Source organism: Acomys minous, assembly GCF_964271855.1.
Source record: "Acomys minous genome assembly, chromosome: 11".
Classification (NCBI taxonomy): Eukaryota; Metazoa; Chordata; class Mammalia; order Rodentia; family Muridae; genus Acomys; species Acomys minous.
Genome location: NC_140492.1, coordinates 72,882,874 through 72,906,719, shown reverse-complemented (window position 1 = coordinate 72,906,719; position 23,846 = coordinate 72,882,874). Strand labels below are relative to the sequence as shown.

At 49.1% G+C, this 23,846-nt stretch overlaps 3 protein-coding genes across 8 annotated transcripts in view; 1 reads left to right on the top strand and 2 right to left on the bottom strand.

The window, feature by feature from the left end:
- Positions 1 to 2,658: 2,658 nt before the first annotated feature.
- Positions 2,659 to 11,813, bottom strand: RANBP1 (RAN binding protein 1). The gene is made up of 6 exons (XM_084802467.1): positions 11,656 to 11,813; positions 10,362 to 10,498; positions 7,177 to 7,334; positions 4,413 to 4,541; positions 3,577 to 3,642; positions 2,659 to 3,056 (listed from the first exon to the last, which is right to left on the bottom strand). Exons 1-6 carry the CDS (start codon positions 11,668 to 11,670, stop codon positions 2,950 to 2,952), a joined length of 612 nt encoding a protein of 203 aa, XP_084658593.1. The 5' UTR covers positions 11,671 to 11,813; the 3' UTR covers positions 2,659 to 2,949.
- A 206-nt stretch (positions 11,814 to 12,019) lies between these two features.
- TRMT2A (tRNA methyltransferase 2 homolog A) lies at positions 12,020 to 16,615 on the top strand. Of its 5 annotated transcripts, none has more exons than XM_084802435.1 (12): positions 12,020 to 12,305; positions 12,574 to 13,118; positions 13,535 to 13,643; positions 13,969 to 14,150; positions 14,312 to 14,426; positions 14,513 to 14,628; positions 14,702 to 14,813; positions 15,246 to 15,368; positions 15,531 to 15,606; positions 15,782 to 15,898; positions 15,997 to 16,093; positions 16,198 to 16,615. In XM_084802435.1, exons 2-12 carry the CDS (start codon positions 12,586 to 12,588, stop codon positions 16,421 to 16,423), a joined length of 1,806 nt encoding a protein of 601 aa, XP_084658561.1. In that variant the 5' UTR covers positions 12,020 to 12,305; positions 12,574 to 12,585; the 3' UTR covers positions 16,424 to 16,615. The 5 variants fall into 5 exon arrangements, with proteins under 5 accessions (XP_084658561.1, XP_084658558.1, XP_084658560.1 ...); XM_084802432.1 differs by having other exon boundaries at positions 12,020 to 12,325; XM_084802434.1 differs by having other exon boundaries at positions 12,020 to 12,330.
- Positions 16,616 to 17,363: 748 nt separating this feature from the next.
- Positions 17,364 to 23,846, bottom strand: part of DGCR8 (DGCR8 microprocessor complex subunit) — a 40,878-nt gene continuing 34,395 nt past the window's right edge. The window contains exons 10-15 of one of the 2 annotated variants that reach the window (XM_084802430.1): positions 23,500 to 23,600; positions 23,072 to 23,178; positions 21,925 to 22,052; positions 20,081 to 20,194; positions 18,919 to 19,003; positions 17,364 to 18,818 (exon numbers count right to left, since the gene is read on the bottom strand). In XM_084802430.1, coding sequence (XP_084658556.1) covers positions 18,920 to 19,003; positions 20,081 to 20,194; positions 21,925 to 22,052; positions 23,072 to 23,178; positions 23,500 to 23,600 — 534 coding nt within the window. In that variant the 3' untranslated portion in view covers positions 17,364 to 18,818; position 18,919. Of the gene's footprint in view, positions 19,004 to 20,080; positions 20,195 to 21,924; positions 22,053 to 23,071; positions 23,179 to 23,499; positions 23,601 to 23,846 lie in introns of both variants that reach the window. The other variant, XM_084802429.1, reaches the window with a different exon arrangement.

Below are 23,846 nucleotides of genomic sequence, written 5' to 3'. Positions count from 1 at the left end.
AAGTAGCATTCCTGATGTTTTCGCTACCCACAGTCCAAAATTGTTAAATAAAAAAAAGTTCAATAATAAATAATTCAGATTTGTGTACACTTTACTGGGTGTGTTAGCTCATGTAATGTCAGCTCTTGAAAGACGAGGCTGGTAGGCTGCTTCCCAGTTCAAGTCTGGCCAGCCTTGGCTACACAGTGAAACCCATCTCAAAAACCAAACAAGCTGGGTGTGATGGCTCATGCCTTTAATCGCAGTACCAGGGAGGCAGAGATAGATTGATCTCAAATTTGAGGCCAGCCTGGACTACATAGTGAGTTCCAGGCTAGCCAAGCTACATAAAAACAAAAGGGTCAGGACGTAGCTCAGTTGGTAGAATGCCACTACTAAAGCACAGGTACATGATACCAGCATTTAGGAGGATCTTAAATTCAAGGTTATCCTCAGCTACATAGCCAGTTCTGGGCCAGCCTAGGCTATATGAGACTACCTCAACCCCACCAACAAATTAGTAACAGTACCATCATGCTTGTCTCTGTTTTGGATGTGAACTCCTTCAGCTAACCAACTTCCTACTCATTTGCTACTTGGTAGCCTAACTATGTCTCAGTATCCCCAAAGTGCAACAGTATTGATGCCAGAGGCCCTGTGAAACAAAGTGTTCTACTTAGTTAGAAAAGAACCAATGCTGAGGTTGCTAAGACCTACATAAGCTATTTAGACTATATCCACTTGATTCCATTGGAGTGTGTCTCCCTTCATTACTGTGCCCACTGTGCCTACCTTACAAAGGTACCATAGGTACGTATACAAAGTAACAAACATCATACACAGAGGGCTTGGTACCCTCCCCCATGGATAAGAGGGTGCTAGCGTATTTCTTACAGCCTAACACTTGTTAAGACCTGGTCCCATTTTGCGCAGCCTCTGCCTACCATGCCAGGCTGGATAGCTTCAGTAACTTGTTGATGTCCTTCAAACTGTTGTCAACAGCGCACTCAGACTTGTACCAATGCATGTCTTCCTTTCAGCTATGCCTTCTAGAAGCGTCAACAAGCCACTTCCTTGAATGTACACCAGAATACAACCTGAGCATAGGACAGGTGTCCCCTAGCCAGTCGGGAAGGGCCTTTCTGAATTCATAGAATGGAAGGAACCCTTCTGGGTCTGACTCCAGATTTATGTGGTGTATGGGGGCTACCACAGCCATTCTGCTCCACTGCCAGATACATGGAGGTGGGGGGTGGGGGAGGGAATGCCAAACTCTAGACACGGGAACTTTCTACTTGATGAAGTCCTAGACACACACACACACACACCCTCTGGCAACACACCTCGGTCCTACACACACACACACACTTTGGCAACATCTCTTGGTCCTACACACACACACATACCCCTCTCTGGCAACATCTCTCCCACCCAAAAGGTTCATTTCTGTTACAACTCAAGATAAAGGTTATTTTGCACTGTTTAAAGGTGTACCTAAATGTCTGTCTATGGCTTCCCCTGAGCAAGGTCAAGTCCATGGACAGTCCATTTAATACACAGAAGGCCACCTGTGGTCACTTTCACAATTCCAGTGCATCAGGTCTCACTACACGTACAAATCTCTTCCTAGGATGGAGAAAACCAAGAGGCAGCCCGTAGTTGGCAGACCATCTGGGGTTATGAAAAGAGACTTCTGGAGCAGGTGGTGTGGGCATGGATAGAATCCATCAATATGGACATGTCACTGTGAAAACTTACTTTGAAGGACAGCCAGGACTACACAGACAAACTGTCTCTTGTTTGGGTTTGTTTTTTGAGTCAGGGTTTCTCTGTGTAGCCTTAGCTGTCATGGACTTTGTAGACCAGGCTGGCCTCAAATAGATCTGCCTTCTCTGCCTCCTGAGTACTGGGATTAAAGGCATATACCATGATGCCTGGTGAGAAACCCTGTCTTGAAAAACCAACTAAATAAGTACATAAATAAAGCTGTATTTGTAAGCACACTCTGCAAAGGACAGGTCAGACATAACAGGGCCAGTAAGAAGATACAAACTGACAGATGGAGACCAAACAGCAACAAGTAAATATCCATACTCTAAAGCACCTCTGCTAGGTGTTAATGGCATTTAGCTAGTGACCACTTCCTGTTATCATTCTGCAATTAAGTCCCCGCATGGCTTAGCTTGTATCCTGTGAAAGGCAGGGCTAGTGAAGCTCCTGATGGCCACGTCAGCCCAAAACACATCAGATCAGACCTTCCTTGTGTGTGTGCCACTTGCACACACTACCTGAGCAGGTGGAGAGGTGTCGAGTTCCCTGGAGCTTAATTATGGTCAGCCTGATATGGGTGCTTAAAACTGAACTCAGACCCACGGCAAGAGGAACAAGTGTTTGTAACTGATGGTTTCCAACAGAAAGGTGTGGGGCTAGCCATAGCCACACTGACACAGTACTAGAATGAATATACCCCTTCATGGTGGCCTTTCCTTCACCGAGCCAACCAAATTTTTCCTATAGCCAGATCTGTTTAGCTGCTTTATTACACACACACAGCCACCCACACAACAGCACAAAGCAACAGTTCCAGCAGCAGGGAAGCAGCGCACCTTGGACTGAATGCTGCCACCCCACACACAGTGTGCAGACATTCTCACCACCCCACACAACCTTGCCAGCTGATCCAGGTTTTCAAAGGCATTTTTTATTCACTATTTTTGATGACTATAAATAAGTGTTTCCACTATGGAAAAGAAAGTTAGCACAGTACATTTTCATGACTGGGGAATGGATTTCTGAAGTCATGTTCGATGGTGTCAAAACTGGGAAAGAAAAAAATAAAAATAAAAAACAACCTGAAGGTTGGAATTCAGTTCTTTATAAAATCCCTTGTAAAAACAAAACAGAATAAAAACAAGCCTTAAAAGGTGGGGCAAATTTTTAAAAAGAAAAAGAAAGGAAAAGGACAGTGATTCATTGCTTCTCCTCAGACTTCTCTTCAGCCTCATCTCTGGCCTCCTTCACAGAAAGGGCTTCCAGCTTCTCAGCCACGTTTTCAGCATTATCATTTTTGCCTGGTCCTGCAATAAGACAACAGAGAACTGGCTGTTAACTACACTGCCCTTGCCACACACCCAGTGCAGGCTCAACCTTAGTATCACCACAGCTCTTCCCCAGATGGACCCAAGAAGCCCCAGCAAGCTGCTGGTGGTACCTACTAAGTTACTCAGTGATGTGTCACTTACTAACCCAGGCCCCATCTGCCTCAGAGGAACAGGAAATAGAATTCTTTGAACAAGTGAGGAATATCTTAAAAGTCCTTTCACCCCTGGTGGGTTCCGAAGAGCTGTGACTCAGCTCTGTACCTGAAACTGACCACAAATGCTGAGGCCAACATGAGGTCAAAGCCTCCAAGGAGTCAGGCTGTGTCCCCAGGCAGCTGCATTGCCTCTGACAGGCAGAGGCAGCCACAGCACCCCGGAATGTTTCTTTGGCAGACGGAAAAAGCACCAGACTGGAGTTGCAGCCAAGTGCAGAGTGAATCTGCAAGGAAGCTACACCACCCACCCACCCTCAACATCCCCAGGGGCTCCATGTCACCTTTCTTTTCTCTCTCTTCAATCTCTTTCCTGCATTCTTCAAACTTTGTTTTGAACTTTTGTGCATCTGTAGAAAGAGAAGAGACTGTGTCTGAAAGTTCTCAGAGTAGAGTGACTAGATGCTGAAGTCTGAAGAGCCAACTCTCAGCCCCCAATGGCAACTTCTTCTAGACAGGATCTCCCTACATACCCCTGGCTGTCCTGGAACGCACAAGATCTACCTGCCTGTCTCCCACGTGCTGGGATTAAAAGGCGTGTGCCACCAAGCCTAGCCCCAATGGCAGCCTCTGACTATCTAACACCTGCAGCGAGACCAGCAACTGTGTTCAGAAAAATCAAGAGTCAAGGCCCTTCTTGCCACAGGCTCTACTCATGTTGGAAGGGCTACCAGATACACGCTATACTCCTGAAACAAGGGCAAGGCTCACTTTTACAAGAGCACCAGCCACTGGGGCATTTGCCATGGTGCTTGCTGACTCTCCATGATCCCCAGGGCACAGTTTGTGGCAATTCAGACGAGAAAGATTCCCCCATGGAAGAGAGATCAGCCAGGGCTTGCCCATCTCTGCAGTCTTTGCTAGTACAGGTGCCTAAGCGTCTGTAGGGTACACCAGTGTCCCAGTCTTGAGGAACCAGAAACCAAGCAGCAGCAGGAGGAAACTCTAGGGTGTGTCTCTGGTTCCACACGCCTGATAGGAGTCAACTGGATGCAACAACTGTTTATACGGACCTCTAGAATTTCACACAGCAGGCTCTGCATGGTTTGGGTCAATGTCAATTCCCCCAAAAGCAGCAGCTACCCAGGAGGTGGCCCACAGCTGGGCAAGTTCTGCTTACTCTCAGCATTTAGGAAGCGGATGGCAAGCAGCTCAGGCTTGGGGCACTCATCAGCAAAGTCGGCGTGGGTATTCCAGACCCAGGCGCGGTCACTGCCAGCATTTGGCTTCAGCTCCATCATCGGTGTGACTAGGGGACAGAAGAAGTCTGTGAGGAGAGCAGGACCCTGGGGCAAACCATCCAGAGCAACATGCTCACCAAGTGAGGGACCCACAAGAGTCAACATGGAGTCTCGGATCCAAGATCCAGGCTGTTGTACCTGATTATGAGCCAAGCAAGGGGAGTTCAACTAACTATGCCTCCTTCCAAATGATCCCAGCCGGGCTTGACTGTTTATAACCCTCAAAGCCAGAGACCCTGAGTATTCATCTACTTCCTGCCACTGATCCTGTGCAACTCTGTCCTAACCGCATGTGCCCTCCTCCAGGGCTGGCTAGACTATTAGGCTCGGAAAGACTAGGGGAGAGGGGCTCTACCTATGGAGAGGAGAAGCCATCATCCCTGGTAGGGCAACATTTTCCAGGTACAGGTATGTTAAAAACCTCTCACCTTTGCCTTTTAAGAAAGACTAATCAACTCCCTGGTTCCCAAAGTAAACTTTGGCAGAATCACACCTTGATTTCTCATTGGGACCTTAGGAGAAATGTAGACATTGCTTATGTCTGCCACTGGGAAGGAATTTAAAATACAGGCCACACAAACCACATCTGCTTAAAATCAGGACCCTGAAGCACAGGCTCTGCCTCCTGCTGTGTTACGGGTAGCCACCCAGGCCCAAAGCTTCCTAAGGGTGACCAACACATAGCTGCAAACACATGCCCGTGCCAGCATGAAATGACTGACTAAATTGGAAACACAGCGGCAAAGGAGCCTGAAAACTTGGCCCACTACTTTACCCTTAGGAAGACCTTAGAATGTAGCAGTGGATACCAGAATCCCATAACAGATGCTAGCATGTCATGGAAGATAACCCATGGCTCATAACGTGTTTATTCTGAATCCCTCAGATCCTACAAAACCAAGGGGGAACTGACAGATAGCTGTCCCCCACTGAAAGCCTGCTCTTCTAGAAAACCACTCACTGCTGTCTATGCCCAGCCACCGGTCCCCGCACCCTTGGCAGTACCTCCAGGATTCCAATGAGAACCATGCACCAGCCTGACTACACATGACAGCTGGAGCTCAGAGATCTGAGCATCCCAACAGTGGTCTCAGCCTCACTTTCCCTGTACCTCAACGGAAGCCTAAGTGGTTTGAATGAGAATGCCCCTCATTTGCATGCTTGGCTCTCAGTTCAACTATCTGAAAGGATTAGGAGGCGGAGCCCTGCTGGAGTGGGTGCAGCTTTGTTGAAGGAGGCTCGTCACTGGGGTGGGCTCTGAGGTTTCAAAAGTTAATTCCAGGCCCAGTGTCTGGCTGCTGCTCTCTCTCCCTCAGCAGCTGCTCTAGGGCCATGCCTGTCTGCTTCCTAACGTGATAGTGGGTGAACCCTCTGAAACATAAGCAAGCTCCCATGGCTCCCTTCCGAGGGGCGCCATGTGACTAAGACAATGCCCAACCCTGACCCACAACCACTAGGGCTTGTGAGGCACAGGAGACAAGGAACTCCACCCAGGTGGGGAGGTTTGCAGAGGCCACTCAGGAGCAGAGCCAGGCTTTGGGAGCAGCTTGAGCCTCCCAACGAAATGCTCCAAACAGGGACTGAGGCAGCTGTGGGGTAGGGAGGGTTGAGGGCTTTCTCAGGCCCTGGTAAGCCCCACCACCCTGACCTTACCTGCAGTCTGCCTTTGCACCCAGGATGGAAGTTCCTGCCCGCTACAGAAGGTAGACGCAGGGCTGCAGCTGTCTCAGTAAAGGCTGCCTACAGCCCCAGAACCACAGGGGAGAACCAGTCCCTACAAGCTGTCCTTTTTAACTGCCACAGCCATGGCACATGTGCACACACAGGAAAGACAAAAATGCATTCAGTAGATAAAAGGGCTAGCTACACAAGCCCAGAGATTCAAGTTTGATTCCAGAATTCATGTAAAGATGCTAAGGAAAGAACAGATTCCACAAAGTTGTTCTTTGCACACCTCCAACCCCCACCCCAAGTCCTCAAGTTTATAAAATGCAGACTTTTGCACTAGGGGGCTCCACCAGGATAAAGAGCAGCCCAAGATGGATGGACCTAAATAGCCTGAGACAAACAGGAGGGAAGGGGGGCTTGTTGAGACTCTCTAGACACCCTGGGCCATACGTCGCCAACAGCCCCAAGAGCCCCGCTCACTCACCTTCTTTCAGCCCCATTCCCTTCCTGCATCACCCCAGGGAACACTCAGAGGGGCATAACATATCAGAAAGCAGAAAGCCCGCAGCTTTGCCACCAGACACCTCCAACTTGCCCAGATAACAAACACGCACCTGCTACACCACCGGCCAAGTCTAGCCTGAAGGTCTCTATCTGCTCTAGGACTATCCTGCCCACAGCCTACATTCTGTAAGCCTCACTGTCACAGTTCAGAGGCTTGTTTGACTCCCTCTTGTTTGTTTTGGAGACAGGGTTTCTCTGTGTGGCCCTGGCTGTTTTGGAACTTACTCTGTAGACCAAGCCAGCCTCAATACACCTGCCTCTCCCTCCTGGGTGTTGGGATTAAAGGCGCGCACCACCACACCTAGCCTTGAAAAATACTCCTAAATTCAATAAACATCACAAATACACCCCCCTACCCTGGTAACCAGCTGCTAAAAACTGTTGGGCATAAAGAGCTGTAAGACCACCTACTGTAGTGGTTGGCGCATATCTTCAAGGTCTTGTCCCTCCTCATGAGAAGGCGGATGGTCCCTTTCTCCTTATGCTTCAGGAGCTTGACATCTCCAGTGCCTCGCTCCTTCCACTCTGGCAGGTCATTTTCTGAAGCAAACCGGAACAGCTTTGCTCGCCTGTGAGAAAAGTCAATAAGGGAACATTTAGACAGGGAACTCACATCTGGACCAATTACCCTAAAAGAACACCTGTTCTCTGAGCACTGAACATAAGGGTATGTTGAACACTGTGTCCTCACCAACAATCTTCTTCTAAGACCTTTGGGTGTCGGAATTACTAAGCAAATTATAACCCAGGGGAGCACAAAAATCCAACAAATTCCAGATTCACAGCAAATGATCTTCCCAGGAGATCCACGGCCCAGAGCAGGTAAAGAAGCTCCAGAGAGCAGGGTAACCCAGTCACACCACATGGGTGCCCTATAACCACACAAAGCTTTAGGGACACCATCCTCCACAGGTGCAAGCACCAACTTCCTGTCAGGAGAAACCTTCCATAATCTCCAGGGCCCTTCCTCTGCTCCCCTCCAAACTCAGTCTTGTCAAGGGAGAGAGAATGTCTTCACTTAATTCCTTAAGAGAAGGCCTAAAGGCCCTGATATAAAGGCACAAGACCAGGAGTTCTTTTAGGGTCAAGTACCACATAACTCAGGGGGACACTACCCACCCCAGGCTGTGGAATAGAGCTACAGTGCCGCCCCTCCCCCCTTCTAGGGAGTACAAAGGTACTTATGGCTCTCCTTGGCAGGCCTCCCTCCCACTTCAGAGCTGACGAACCTTTATCTGACTTCTTAGACATACCTGAAAGGAGGTATACCAGAGGAAACAGGACAACCTTTGCTAGGATGTACCTGAACCCACTGCCCAACTATGCTAAACATAGACAACACGCCAGTATCTGCTGTGAGGTAAAACCAGATACAAGATAGCCTGTGCTCTGCTATCTTGGCTTACAGATTAAAGACCAAGTGTATAAAATTTAAAGTGGAAGAAAAAGAGGTTGGAGAAACAGCTTAGTGGTATAGTACCTGCCTAGCGTTCAATCAGGACAGTAAAACAAAATAGAAAAACCAAAATTTACACAACTACCGCTGTAGTTCCTTAAAAAGCAACTTTGGTAACTAAGCCACTTCCACTGCCATTTTGTGCAATTCAGAGCATGAGGCATGCACAGACTTTTTGTTTGCTGTGGTTTGATTGTGTCTAGTTCTTGTATACCAAATTCATGTTAACAGTATTTGAAAATGTGTCCTTTAGAAGGTAAAGAGGATTAGATGAAGCCATGAGGACGGAGGCCAAACAACGGCACTAGCATGTATAACAAAGATTGACATTAGCAAGTTCCCTTGATTTTATTACACAGTACGTACAGCACCACACTAAAGAGACTGGGGTCCGTGAGATATGCTAGCACGATGCTCTCAGACCTCAGACTTGAGCCTCAGGCTAGCGAGAAGGCTCAGTTAAGAGCACCGCTGTTCTTCCAGAGTACCAAATGGCAACTCACAACCGTCTGTAACTCTAGTCCCCAGGGATCCACTGTTTTCTTCTGGCCTCCTTGGGCACCAGGCTGCACATTGTGTAGACATCCATATAGGCAAAACACCCACACACATAAACAAACTTCAATCTTTAAGGATACTCAATTAAGACAACAGAAAACAAAGCAAGGGGGAAAGACTACCTGTTCAACAAAGGGAGGCCCCACCCACTATGTAGTCCTGGCTGACCTAGAACCCACAGAAATCTACACGCCAAGTCCTGGGATTAAAGGTGTGAGCCACCACAGCCTGGTAGAATTCCTAATTTTTGGAGGAAAGGTGAAGTTCACTGTGGAGACACACAGGTGACAGAACACATTTCATATGATTGACCAACAAGGCAGCAGGAGCAACAGGCAAAGGTTTTGGCAGACCAAAACTAAAGATGTTGAATTTTCAATGTAAGACTAGTCACCACAAAACTGCAGGCCTTTCTTCAAACAGCCTTTAGCACCTGGCGTGGTGGTGCATGCCTGTAATCCCAGCACTCGGGAGACAGATCTGTGAGTTCGACCAAGGCCAGCCTTGTCTACAATGCTAATCCAGGATAGCCAAGTTTGTTACAGAGAAACCCTGTCTCAAAAACACACACACACAAAAAACAAAAAAGCCTTTATCAAGCTGGGCCAAGTACAGAGGAATTTTAATCCAGAAATATGGCCACACTGGGATACAGACACACCTTTAATCCCAAGCAGACCTCTTAACTTCAAGGCCAGCCTGGAACATGCCAAGTTTTAGGTAAAGAAAAGCTTAGGTCCAGGCACCGTGGTACACGCCCTTAATCCCTGCACTCAAGAGACAGAGGCATGCAGAGCTGAGTGCTGCTCAGGCAGTTTGGCTAAGAGTGAGCTGAGAGGCAGCGCAGTAGAGTTGTTTTTAATAGTCTACTTTGTGGAATTCAGAGGCAGTTTTTACAGAGAGACGCTGGAGAGAGAACAAGCTAGACACAGGGAGAGACAGGATAAGACAGACAACGAGGAGCCAGATTGCTAGAGTTAGTCTGAGGCCAACCAAAGCAGTTCAGTCAGAGGCTGAGAGAGAAGTCAGATTCAATCAGTTAACTAGAAGCGTCTGAGGCGGAGCAGCTGAGTTAAACCAGCCATCTAGAGCGCAGGAAAAACTAGAAAGGGCGAGTTACCTTAGCAGTAAGAATCAGAGGCTCACAACATTCTAGGTCTAGATTAGATTATATGAAAGCTAGAAACTTCCAGGACTAGGCCCAAGTTAGCAAACAGAGGACAATTAAGTCAGGAGAATCAAAGTTAGTTTTACAGCCAACCCACCAAACTCACAGAAATCAAAATGTGCCCAGCCAACATATAATTCTGTGCAGGTCCAGATAGAAATCACAAAGAGGTTATGCCATTAATTATCACTAGGGCTTAAACCCGAGCACAAGAGAAACAGTACAGGAGACAGAGTTCCTAGCTTGAATGGCTCCTCCAGAAAGCAAAGAGGAAAACATAAGTGGCCCAACTGTGGTTGTTGGGTATTGCAAGTTTTGAAAGAAACGCCCCACGGAGACCTGCTTCCTATTGGGCTCGTCTTTCTGTCTCAGCCTATCTAAAGGTACTTCCCTGGGACACCAGGGCAGACTTACATCTTAAAAAGTTCCTCTTCATCTTCCTCCAGTGTTTTAATTTCTTGCTCAGGAAGAGAAACTATAGGCTCGAATTGGGGGTCATGGTTGGACTCATCTGCATTCTCTGTGGAGGTATCATGGTCCTCATGACTGTCCTGTGCAGAAAGGGTGAGAAGCGATTCTGTTAGCTGGTGGACTTGGCGCACAGTGGGCACTACCAATCTCAAATGGCACCTGGAAAGCGAAGACAGGCTTTAGCAGCCTCTCCCTAAACTGGAAATTAAGTCGTCAGTCTTTCACACCATCAGATTGCACTTACAACCAGCATTACAAAAATCACAGGCTAGCATGCGACAAGACAATGGATTTTTGACGCCACACACCAGGTACATATGCCCAGCAAAGTCCTTGGCAAAGTAGCTTGGGAGAAATTTCCTCCTCTGTAAAGTGAAATAATGTCCACGATGTGAAGAATATGATAACCTCAAAATGAAGAGTGGACGTACCAGTTTCTATTGAAGATTACCCAAGCACTTGTTAGTTTACTAGGAAGAGAAATTGCTTTGGGACTACTAGCATTTACACGAATTTACAACCCCTCCAGCAACTTTATCCAAGCTTTAACATTTAAGCTAAAAGAAGCTAAGTGTTACAATTACAAATAAGATCTAAGATTCTGGCCCAACCTGGAGAATTACAAAAGCATGCGGGCTTAAAATCAGACACGATCGCGTGCGTTGGTAATACAGAAAAACCCTACTACACTCACTACCCAACTCGACAGAAGCCCTACGTTCGGTTTCTCAGCACTGCGGCTAAGCTGCGGCCGACACGCGAGCCACCAACAAAGCCGCCCCCGCCCTGACTCCGCGCGTCTACTGTCCGTAAGCCGCGCTGGAACGCGAGCTTCCGCCACCGACAGCCGTAATGACCGAATGAATGAGGGGGTCTGGGGGCATCTCTTAGACGGCTTAGCCAAAGCTAGTGGGAAGATCACAGGGGGCCATGGAGAAGGAAGCCGGCCGCCTGCCAGGTCCCCAGATGAAGCCGGGAGCCCGGTGTGACGATGGCTGCTCTTCCGCACACCACAAGGTCACGCGCCGCCCCGCAGCCCCTGAGACCCGAGTCCTGGCCCGCAGTTCTCACGCCCAGATCCCCCAAAGACCTCGAGCCCCCCCAGGTCCCGGCGCCTCGCCATGCCAGGAAGCCGCAGGCCGGCGAGGGTTGGCGGCCCAGGCGCGGGCCGCCCACGTGGCCGCCCATAGCGGCCCTTGCCGCCGGCCTTCCCTGCCCCACCCGGGCCTCGCCGTACCTTGGCGGCCGCCATGGGGGCGCGGCGACGGCGGCTCGACTGGCTCAGGCGTCGCGGGCTCGGCGGCCTCTGGGCGGCTAGTCGCAGCTCCTTTCCTCCGCGTCTGGCGCCGGCGTCTCCCGCCCGTCCGCTCTTCCCTCCGCCCCCCGACCCGAACCCTGACCCCTGACCTTAGCGGCGGGAAACGCGCAGTGATTCAAAACCAGTGCAGCTTTATTGGCTCTGACGGCGGACATTCATTGTCCGGCCCGCCCCGCGCTTCCCGCCAAAACGCCCGCGGCGCATGCCCGGCCGCGTCTCAGCCCGGTGAACGCGCTCTCCCGGCGACCCACGCGCGCACTTCCGTCTGCAAGTTGTGAGTCCCTTTGACGCCAGCGTGAGGCGGGTGTGTGTGTGTGCAAGGATCAGTCTGGACTCGGCGCGTGGCGGTGACGTCACCGGAAGCCAGGCCCTCAGAGAAATGAGGCGCGGCTAGTGTGCACGAGCCGACTACAGGCGGGCGAGGCGTGTGGTCTCAGCTCCGAGTCTCCTGCATTACGGTGGTGTACTCTCACGGCGTCGCCCCGAACTCCCGAGCACCTCGTGTGTGAGGCCTAGGTGGTGGTCCTCGTGAGCTCCCGGGTCCAGACAACAGATGAGCCAGGCGATGAGTGAGAAGCTGGATACGGAAGTAAAGCAAAGGGAGCCATGCAGGAGATGTGGACGGGGTGGGCAGAGGTGGGGTTGCGTTCATTACTGTAGAATCAAAGATAGGATGAAGGAGAATTGGGTCTCAAAAGTAGAAAGACGCGCGTTTGGGCAAGGCTGGGTGTGGTGTGCACTAGTGGGCATTTGGCAGCGGCTGGGCGAGCAGGGCCGAGGCAGTCGTGCAGCCTCGGGCAGTAGAGCCTTCAGCCTGGCCCGTCGGTCCCCACACAGGTTCGGGAGCACATGGAGGACTGCGGCCCGGATGCCGGTGCAGCACACAGCCCTGCTGCCCCTGAACGGCAAGAGGAGGAGGGGCCTGGACCAGCTGCAGGGCTTGGACCTCAGCCTGGCCTCTACAGCTACATAAGGGATGATTTGTTCACCTCAGAGATCTTTAAACTGGAGCTGCAAAATGTGCCTCGCCACGCCAGCTTCAGTGACGTGCGGCGGTTTTTGGGCCGTTTTGGCCTACAGTCGCACAAAATCAAACTCTTTGGACAACCACCATGTGCCTTTGTAACGTTTCGCAGCGGGGCTGAACGAGACAAGGCCTTGCGAGTACTGCACGGCGCTCTCTGGAAAGGCCGCCCACTCAGCGTTCGCCTGGCGCGACCCAAGGCTGATCCCATGGCTAGGAAGAGGCGGCAGGAAGGTGATAGTGAGCCACCTGCAATGCAGATTGCTGATGTGGTAACTCCTCTTTGGACAGTGCCCTACACTGAGCAGCTGGAGCAGAAGCGACTGGAATGTGAGCGGGTGCTACAGAAACTGGCCAAGTGAGTGTGGCACTGACATCCAGAGCAGAGCTAGGTGTTTGCTCTTGGCCTGCTCCACCAAGAAGCCCTGTAGGCTATTAAGGACACACAGGGTTTAAGTCAGGCTTTCAACCTGTGGTCACCGAGTCTTAGGTTACCTAAAGCCAGCTGAAGATACGTTTACATTAGGATTCATAACACTAGCAAAGCTACACTTGTAAAATAGCAATGGCAGTAATTTTATGGTTGGGTTTCACCACAACATCATTAACTGTATTAAAAGGTCACACACTGCATTAGTAAGTTCAGGACCACTAGCCTAAAGTGGTCAACCAAGGCGCTGGTTATTAAGGCCTGCAGGATAGTGAGGCCTCAAGGGAATTGCCCAGTGTGGTGGGGAAGTGTTAAGTCCAACCAAGATGTGCTTCATCCTGCAGGGAAATTGGCAACACTAACCGCGCCCTGCTACCCTGGCTGCTCACACAGAGACAACAGCACAATAAAGCTTGTTGCCCACTGGAGGGAGTCAAGCCATCACCCCAGCAGGTTAGGCTGGCTAAGTGACATTCTGTATGTGAGGAGGGGGAGGATGTCCTTGTTTGGCGTTGTCAGAGTGCTGGGGTAAAGCCTGGGGCCTCATATATTAGGCATATACACTGGGCCAGTCCATCATCCTGTTTTCTAGCTTTCCTTTGTTGACATTTTTCTTGCTTTTCATTTCTTCCTGGTGCTTGATAAACCAGCAGTAAGCCTTGTTTTGCCTGCTACCCCTTGGGCAAACCTGGGTCTCTTGTTCACTGTGGTATTTCTTCCAGTACTGGGCAGTCAAGGTTGAGAGCTGGCTGCCTCTTTGCCATCTTGTCTCTTGCAGACCGAATATCGTAATAAATGTGAGTTTCTGGTTGGAGTTGGGGTAGATGGAGAGAACAACACTGTTGGCTGCCGTCTTGGCAAGTATAAGGGTGGAACATGCGCTGTTGCAGCCCCTTTTGACACTGTGCACATTCCAGAGGCCACAAAGCAGGTGGTGAAGGCCTTCCAGGAATTCATCCGGTGGGAACCTGGCCTGGGGCTGGGCTCCTGGGAAGTCCCCCAATCCATCTGAGATTAGAGGGTGTGGGTTCTGCTCTGGCAGTGGGGGGGGGGGGGGGGGGAAGGGTACCACAGGATAGACAGGCACTTACTGAGTGCTCAGACAATTGTGGTTTCTTCAGGTCCACACCATATTTGGCATATGACCCTGAGACATATACAGGCCACTGGAAGCAACTGACTGTTCGTACCAGCCGCCGAGGACAGGCCATGGCCATTGCCTACTTCCATCCCCAGGTCACAGGTGGTGGTCCTGTTGGGGCAAGTGTCTACTGTAGGTGGCTTTTGCATAGCCTGATGTGCTTGTGTATCCTTTACTACAGAAACTGAGCTCTGAGGACATGGCAGGATTAAAGGCATCCCTGGTGAACCATTTCATGGAGGGGCCAGGCAAGACCAGTGGGGTGACCTCCCTCTACTTTGTGGAGGAAGGACAGAGGTAAGGAGCCTAGGTGGGGGCAGGAGGGGCCAGACAGGCCAGTGACCCTGACAGATCTGCTTCCTCTCCTTAGAAAGACTCCCAGCCAAGAAGGCCTTCCCCTGGAGCACATGGCTGGTGATCAGTGCATCCAGGAGGACCTGCTAGGGCTGACCTTCCGCATCTCTCCTCATGCATTTTTCCAGGTAACCTACCCCTTCTGAACACAGAGACACACAGAGAAAAGGGAAGGCAGCAAGTAATTAGGCTTAAAAAGATTTATAGAGAACATTCAGGTAATAGGGGCCCCAGAATGAAGATAGGAAAGGGATATTTGCCACTGATCGATATATGTGGTGGTCCTTGGCATTTGAGCTGTTCTTATTGTGGAAAACCTCATGGGGATGGATGGGGAGAAAGAGTCCAAGGTCTCTAGCATAAAGTATGTAGTCACTCAGCTGGCCTGAAGGAAGTAAAGTCAGGGGTAAAGCACCCCACTGATGGGGGGGGTCCACTGTTGTAAGGATTTGGTTTTTAAAAGCCAAGAGTGGACAAGGCTGTTGGCATCTCAAGTAGGGATCCAAGCAAGGTGGGGTGCTAGCCTATGCTGGAGTACACTATGGCTAACTAACCTCCAGGTAAACACACCTGCAGCTGAGGTGCTCTACACAGTCATCCAGGAATGGGCCCAGCTGGATGGGGGCAGTACTGTGCTCGATGTGTGCTGTGGCACTGGCACCATAGGCCTGGCCCTGGCCCCGGTAAGCCTCCTAGTCCTAGGTAAGGACATCTCCCTCTCTGACTGCTATCATGAACCTAAAGGCTGAGGCTGGCTACTACCCTGTCCCAGATACAGCCAATTGTGCTGCTCTTCCTTTCCCAGGCAAGCAGGGCAGTGGGGCTTATCTATCTCTCCATTTTAGAAGGTGAAGAGAGTAGTTGGGATAGAGCTGTGCCAGGAGGCTGTGGAGGATGCCCGTGTGAACGCCCTCACCAACGGTGAGACCTTCTGCAGGCAGTAAGCTCTGCTGTGTGCTTTTATTATTGCACTTGAGGTTGTGAGGGCCTTTCTGGGGGTGCTGAGGGGTCCTCAGGCTGGAGAAGGAAGCTTTTTTGGCCTGTGTGCTCCTAGTGCCAAGCCCAGCACCTACTGACAACTATGAACTCTCTTTAGAGCTGAGCAACGTTGAGTTCCATTGTGGCAGGGCTGAGGATCTGGTGCCAGGCTTGGTGAGCAGACTATCTTCCCAGCAACTTGTAGCTGTTCTAGACCCACCACGAGCTGGCCTACGTGAGTGGCTTCCACTTCGGGAGGCAGTAATAATAGAGAAAAAAGCTATACTGGGTAGTCAACCATTTGGAGAAACTAGCCCCTCTGTGCCTTGTTAGATTCCAAGGTGATTCTGGCCATCCGGAGAGCTGAGAACATCAAGCGGCTCTTGTATGTTTCCTGTAACCCCCGGGCAGCCATGGGCAACTTTGTGGAGTAAGTGCTGGGGGTAGGGAGGAAGATACAAACAGATGGGCAGTTAATCTGCTACCTACAGCAACTTTTGTGGGGCTAATATTGCTACCTCCTTTCCACCACAGCCTCTGCAGGGCCCCATCAAACCGAGTGAAAGGCCTCCCATTCCATCCTGTCAAGGCTGTGGCTGTGGACCTGTTCCCACAGACTCCACACTGTGAGATGCTTATCCTGTTTGAGAGGATGGAACAACACCCCAATGGCATAGGAGCCCTGGAGAATCAAGACCTTCAAACCCCAAGAAATCCTGATACAAATCCACAGGAAACAGAAACCTCCCTCTCATCTTAAATCCTGGGAAGAAGCACAGGACAAAAGCTGGGGAGTTCCTTAGAGTTCCCTAGTAAGCAGAGGATGACCAAGCAAACAGTGGTGGGGCATGATACCTACCTAAGTTGGTTCAAGGAGTGTAAACACTGTGTTGTCCCATAATGGGATAAGCATACTCTAGAATAAACAATTGCTGATGTTTCTGTATTGACAGCCAGAGCCTTGACTCATTCCTACTACCACCTACTAAGGTATATCAGAGTAGGGCATCAGAATACATCAGTCTGCCTAGGCCTGGCCAACCCTTTCTGAAAGGCAGGAAGGACTCTCAGATTTAATTTAGTTTCCAGATGACCTTGAACATCAAGAGCTTTCATATTCAACTCCTCTGCTAGCACCTTGTGCTTCCTTGTTTTAAGATGGCATCTCTGCCGGGCAGGTAGATCGCTGTGAGTTCAAGGCCAGCCTGGTCTGCAAAGCAAGTCCAGGAGAGCTAAGGTTATACAGAGAAACCCTGTATCAGAAAACAAAACATAGTATCTCTAGCTGGGCAGTGGTGGCGCACTTGGGAGGCAGAGGCAGGCGGATCGCTGTGAGTTCGAGGCCAGCCTGGTCTACAAAGTGAGTCCAGGACAGCCAAGGCTACATAGAGAGACCCTGTCTCGAAAAAAACAACAAAAACAAAACAAAAGATAGTATTTCTATGCAGATCAGAAGTGTGTGCTTCTATGCCTGTTTCACCTTATGCTTAATGGAATGCCAGGGCTTGCTTAAATTTAGTCCAGAGCCAGATTTTAGGACCAGGTACTAACAAGTATTCCAGGGGAGCATTGAGGATGGCTGAACACACATCTATGCTGAGTTCACATGGGGTTAGGTGTGTCCACCAAGGCACTTAAAAACACCATTGACTCCAGGACAGTCCTGGCACTCACTCCCATCAGAAGAAAGAATCCAGCCGTTCCCTTTTGGACAGTTTTATGTGTTCAGACCATCAGAGTGCACCCTATAGCCACGGCCAGTACACAGAAGCAGCATCAACACAGGCTCCCAGCCTTGTAGCACGGCTGTACATATAGGACTCACCCACCTGTAAGAGACAGGGAGGGCAGGGGAGACCAGAAGAATGTGACAGCACCTGTTATTGATAGTGCCTGTGTTTGTGACCATATGCTCAAGGCTTTCTCAATGGCAAATCTATTAGGGCCATGGCCAGTCAGACGACTGGAGGCAAAAAAGAATCAAGTGTCCAATTCTAGCAACTTGATTGACGATCTTTTTGCCAAGATTAACAGAGAAGTTAAATGCTGTAACACAGGTGATTAGGGAGGAGGAATGTGCTGTTGGGAAGCTCTCAAAGGCCATCTTATCTGACAACACATGCCATCCATGTATCTTCATGTATAGGCGAGAGACACACAGAACATAAGAGCAGCTACTCTTGAGATCCAGAGAAGCCATAACTACTTGTCATGTACAATGCCAGCTCTTGATTAGTGATGGATTACACTGAAGTCCATCTGTGGAAATGCATGATTCTAAATCTTTCATTCTTTCCAAATTCTAAAACATCATAAAAGCTTTAAAAATTGATGAATAGATGGGCTTGGCTGTGCAAAAATTTTTGTAAAAAACTTGCTAGAGTTTATCTAAGGTGGGAGCTTCAGTATCCAGAAGACAACTATAAGAGCATTAAGACTTCATCAAAGCCCGGCACTCAGGAGGCAGAGGCAGGTGGATCTCTGTGAGTTTGAGGCCAGCCTGGTCTACAAAGTGAGTCAAGGACAGCCAAGGCTACACAGAGAAACCCTGTCTCCAACCCCCACCCACCCACCCAAAAGGCTTCATCAAAAAAGTAGACTGTATCCCCAAGGGTCAACCAGATTAACAATCAGTATCTTGACAGTTCAGTATCTTCACTGTGCAATCTCTGAAGAGTAGTTCTGGTACTGAAATCCTGTTTTATTTTAAGCCAAAATAGCCTGAATTATTCCTTTGTTATAACCTTTTCAGAGGAAAATGGGAAACACACAAAGCAGGTAATACTACAGGACAGGATACCTGCACCTTCTGGCCAGGTCTTAGTGGCTCCACAAAGGAACCATGAGCAAAGGGGCTACCTGGCATCACAGGCTAGCCAAAGCTATAAAACCTGGGCATCTCATCCATTAACGAAGTATTACTTCTTGTCAGTGCATATAGTGTACTAAAATTAATGAAAACCTTCATAAAAACAGTTCGCAGCAGATACGTACAAGCAGGAACTACAGCTGTCTATCAGCTTCCACTTGTGCAGTTACTTTAGCTGATCGTTATATATCCAGTCACATTGAGAGCAGCTTTTCCAGAACTGCTTCTTTTCGTGTGTACTATGTGGTCACAGCTGTCTCCATGTGGAAGAGCCAGAGCCTAGACACTGCCACAGGGAAGAAACTTAGGTTGGAGGCCTGGTGCTGCAGAGTGATGATGTGTGGCTGAGGGTCTCCTGGGTAGCACTGTTGGCCGATGCTGCCTACCTCATACATCCACTGTACACAAGGGCTCACCACCAGGCTGGGCAGATGCTACAATTGACATCTTGGGCTTCTTCCGAGTCTCCTCCTGAAGAATAGAGGCCAATGATGGTAGAGGTAGGATCAGCAAAGAGGTTCACAGGGGTGTAAAGGTGGAAGGCCCTCAATTCCAAGAGCACAAATGCTTGTGATAGCTTGGTAGGAGGGAAGGTAGAGGGAGCAGGCTGGGTTTGGCCAGGCCAGAGGGTCTCCTCAGAATGCCAGGGTATACTCCCATGTGCTGATGCTTCCCTGGCAATCTAGAGATACCCAGAATGGAAGAATTTACAACAAGCTGGGATCCCCTCCATGGTGAATATAATCCTAGCCTTGCTTTCTTGTCCAAAAGCCCAGGAAATTTCCCTACAAATAGAACTATGTCTTGGGCTCATTGCCTTGACACACTAATTGCCCACAACTAATTTTCCAGGACAGTCAAACTAGCAAATTCTGCTTACTCCATCAGACAAGGCTCATCTCACCTGAGAACAGTAGAAAGGCAACTAGCAACAGACACTTTGTCCTCCGAGTTTGTGTTCATACCTGGGCCATGCCACCAGAGCCAGAAAGGCTCCCAACCTAGGTGGTCTAGGGGTGTGAATGACAATAAGATATTTCCTGAGGCCAGGTAACAATGTCAGTAACAGAGCCCCCTGGGATAAGGCACCTATGGTAGTTTTAGGAAGCTTCATCAAGACTAAGTTCTACCCAGGCTTATGATTGTTTTTGAGTTACTGAGTGCAAAGCCAGCACACAATCCTTGCCTTCAAATACTTGACCCCAAATAGGAACCTTTAGTCACTAAAAGGCTGGCTTGTCTGCTCTCTAACCAGACTAATAATAAGGTCATTCTAGGAAAGCACCATTGATGCTAAAGCTTAAAGAAAGCCAACCTCATCTGGAAGGAGGATTGAATATCTCCAGAGTCAAGGGTCAGAAATGGGCTCCTAGGATCCAACTACAAGGAAAGAGCTGGCCCAGCAATCTCAATGACCCAAGAACTGTGAGATGGGCAGAAACAGTGCAGGGGACTGAAGGGGGGGGGGGGTAGGTGGGGAGAGATGGTGAGTTTAGCAGGTAGGGAGTTAGGAAGCCTGGGAAAGGGGTGAGGAAGGGAGATAATCACCCGTTCTGCAGCCAGCCTCTTCATCTCCTCTTGCAGCTTGCTCAGGATGTGAAGGTTGGGCCTGTTCTTCTTGGCATACTGCTGTAGCTCTATCACACTCTTGTCAGAAGTCTCCTAGGAACCCAAAGCAGGAGCATAAGGGTCTAGTGGGGCACAGAAGTGCACAACAGTAGCCCCCCTGTGATAAGCATTGGCTGCTGACAGATACATGGTACAAGCATAGTCCTGGGCTCTGGCTTGTCCCAGATACTCTGTCCCTTCCTCCATGATCACACCTCTGTGTGTTTACTGTCTTGAGTGTAAAGTCAAGCACTCACTATACTAGGAACCCTCACACAGTGCCAAAGACATGGCTAAAGCCAGCTGAGACATAGCACAGCCAAACAGCCTGCCCAGATATTCTTTGGTTTTCTTCCTTTCTTGTCTTGGAGGCCACAGGCAAGGATGCTCACTGTGTCTTAAAATTCCACAGTTCCTGTGCCAGACAAGGGTCATTCACTCTGTAGTTGAAGGAAGCCTCTGCCCATGGTTGCAGCAATGTTTTCTGTCTCAGCCCCAGACTATGTACAGCAAACACTGTACCTACATTTCAACTCATAGAAAATGGTTCTATTCAGGCTGGGGATGCAACTCAGTGAGTGGTACAGACAGTCCTTGCTTAGCCTGTACAGGGATGATCCCCAGCAGTAGGGAAGAAAAGAAATCAGAAAAAGCCTTATATTGTTTATACTCTCCATGTGCCTCCTTAACTCCTGGCCTTGCTAGCCAGAGCAAGGACAGGGCCAGGCCTGAGTCTTGGGGAGCCTGAAGGAATACTGTATTGCTCCAAACTATTGGCTCAGCTCAAGGCAGGGTGGCTCAAAGATCCACAGCATGGTCTTCAGGGTCTCCACCTATACTCCTCTAAATGATGGAATCCTGATGATCAGGGTAGTTTCTGCATCTATTAAGGAAAATATATAAATGTTGGTAGGCTGAAGAGATGGCTCAGAGGTTAAGAGCAGTGTCTGTTCTTCCAAAGGTTCTGAGTGCAATTCTCAGCAACCATATGGTGGCTCACAACCATCTATAATGAGATCCGGTGTTCTCTTCTGGTGTGCAGGCACAATACTGTATAAATAATAAACCTATCTCCCTCCCCTTTGGTTTTTTGAAACAGGGTTTCTCTGTGTAGCCTTGGCTGTCCTGGACTCACTTTGTAGATCAGGCTGTCCTGGAACTCATAGTGATCCGCCTGCCTCTGCCTCCCAAGTGCTAGCATTAAAGGCATGTGCCATCACGCCTGAAATAAATAAATCTTTAAAAAAAAGTTGGTGATGTAGCTCAGTGTAAAGCATTTGTCTAGCATGTGCAAGGCTCTCACTAGCATGTCAAAAAGAAGACAGAGCCAACACCTACTTCCCAATACTCCTCAGGTTTGGGGACTAATTTAAATTTTGAAATCTACGTAAAAGCTACAGAAACAAAACAGGTAATAATATTCTTTAGGTCACTGAGAATCTTCAACTCTAGAGGATACAGACTTGGGGACTGCCAAACGACTGGCTCCTGAGGCTTCACACAATTCAAATGCCTGCATCTACTGTCTGGTGGGTGACAGGCCTGGTGGTCTAGGAATGTCACTTAATGGCTCATACTTAACTTTTTGGCAGATGTAAGAGGAAGCCGTGGCTCGGGTGCTCCCACCCTTGGCCTGCACAATCACTGACACAGCACCGTAGAGATAGTCATAATTAAAAGCAGTATTGCCAAGACCAACCTTGACAGCAAGCCCTGAGACATGAACTCCAAAGGAAGAAAAAAGGAAGCAGAGCAGCTTCCAGAAGATCTGAAAGTCTGTTTACCTGCTTGACCATTTTGCTGCTTTCACGGCCATACATGCGCAGTAAAGACCCCCAGTTCTTGACATGTGGGTGCAGCAGCTGAAGGATTTTCTGAGAGGCTAATTGTTTCCCAACTCGTTTATTCTTACCTGTGAGAGGAAAAACAAAGGTGAAGAGAAGACAGGAGAACCTTTCCTGGGTACCTAGAAAGCCATGCAGGGCATTTCACAGGGAAGACAGGCAGTGCTTGGTCATTGAGCTGGACATCAGGACCCAGTTCTGAGACCTGGATCCAGGTACTACCCTGTTGAGCAGCTTTCAGGAGATACAAGTTAGGATTTGTGGGGAAACTATTAGCTAAGACAATGAAGCTTCCTTTTCTTCACTGGCCCACTCCACCTCACTTTCCTGTAGTATAACTCCTGAGGGTGTATGTCTGAATGGATCCTCCATATGAAAGATGCCCTGAGCCAGGAGAGTTCTCCAGACTAAGAGATCATTAGACTGCTCACATTTGCTCAGCCTTCTTAGTAGCCTACCTCTGTGGGGACTGGAGTTTGTAGGGTGCAGCAATAGTCATAGGTAACTGGGAATATCTAGGTCTGAATGTAAGCCTGCAATTTCCCAAGGTGTGTGTGTGTGCGTGTGTGTAATTTTTACTTGTAGTGTTTACAGTGTTTTTTGTTTTTTTTAAGAAGCAAGGTCTCACTATGCTGTTCAGTTAATATTTAACTCACATCCTCACATGACTCTCCTGCCCGGTCTCTTTCCTACGAAGCTACAAGTAATGGCATTCTCTACCATGCTTGCTTTATGTTGGCTATTACTAATTAGCCATGTAAAAGCAGAGTAAGGTGTAGCCTGAGACCAGAATACAGGTGTGCAGATAGACAGCCATCAGGAGGCACCTCAGTTGGCTTCCCAGGAAACCACTCCTCTCATGCCACCAGAGACTAGCTGGTTAGAGATAAGAGAAACAAGAGTGGGACAGGAGGAAGAACACAGGCAGGACGGCCACCAGACACAGCTGGTGCTTAGGATGATTGCCAGACTAGTAGTAGCAGACCAAGCCGCACAACTCCATATTAGAAACTGCTTGCCACACCCCAAAGGTCCTCTGAAAACATGCCAGTCTATGAGGGGAGCAGGGGAGCAGACAGGTTCTTACACCATCCGCGCACTGTGTGTTTGCCGCATGCCATGACATATTCACTCTTCTGGTTTTTCCCAGGAACCACTTCAAACTTGATGGATGTGTCACCCATTCCATGATTTCTTTTAGAAGAAAACAAAGATAACAAGACATTAGTGGAGGATACACAGTGTCTTCTGGGAAAGGCTACTATATAACCAAGTCTATTAATAGCTCTCCAAAGAAAACCAGAGCCTCTCATGGGAGGCGCTGACCATGGGAGATTCTCCACATACTCATTTTAGTTACCCAGGGATCATCTATCAGCCAGAGCCAAGGGGCTCTTCTACACCCAGACAAACAGATAATGACTCTACCTTGAGACAAACAGCCAAACAAAGTTTTGAGGTGCTCCTGAGGAGCTTCCGTGCCCTGATTCTTGAGGGAGGTGCTGCCTACCCTACCTTTTAAGGCACTCATGGAGGATCTGATATGGAGACAACAGCCCGGCCTTGCTTGTCAGCTCGTAGACTCGTGAATCCTCAATACTGATGTGGTTAAAATACTAAAAGGCAAAGCACATAGTTGTGAATTCTGACCAGGCACACACCTTTAGAGTTGTACCACATTGTTTTTTTCACACGTTGAACATCTCCTCTTAACTTGCTAGAGCCTGCCATACCCAAGGTATGTTAGCTAATGGAACTGTTTGGGAAGGATTAGGAAGCGTCACTGGAGGTGGGTTTTAAAGGTTTCAAAAGATTCATCATTATACCCCATCTCCACCCCACCTCCTGCTTGTGGATGACAT

Excerpts from the sequence above, each read along its gene's own strand:
- RANBP1 (XM_084802467.1), bottom strand. Across the intron at positions 4,542-7,176 it reads GATATGCGCCAACCACTACA|TCACACCGATGATGGAGCTG; the intron begins GTAGGTGGTCTT and ends TCTGTCCCCTAG. Across the intron at positions 3,057-3,576 it reads TGAAGAGAGAGAAAAGAAAG|GACCAGGCAAAAATGATAAT; the intron begins GTGACATGGAGC and ends GTCTTATTGCAG.
- TRMT2A (XM_084802432.1), top strand. The coding sequence starts at position 12,290 with ATGAGCCAGGCGATGAGTGAGAAGCTGGATACGGAA. Across the intron at positions 13,119-13,534 it reads GTGCTACAGAAACTGGCCAA|GGAAATTGGCAACACTAACC; the intron begins GTGAGTGTGGCA and ends TTCATCCTGCAG. Across the intron at positions 14,427-14,512 it reads TTGCCTACTTCCATCCCCAG|AAACTGAGCTCTGAGGACAT; the intron begins GTCACAGGTGGT and ends CCTTTACTACAG.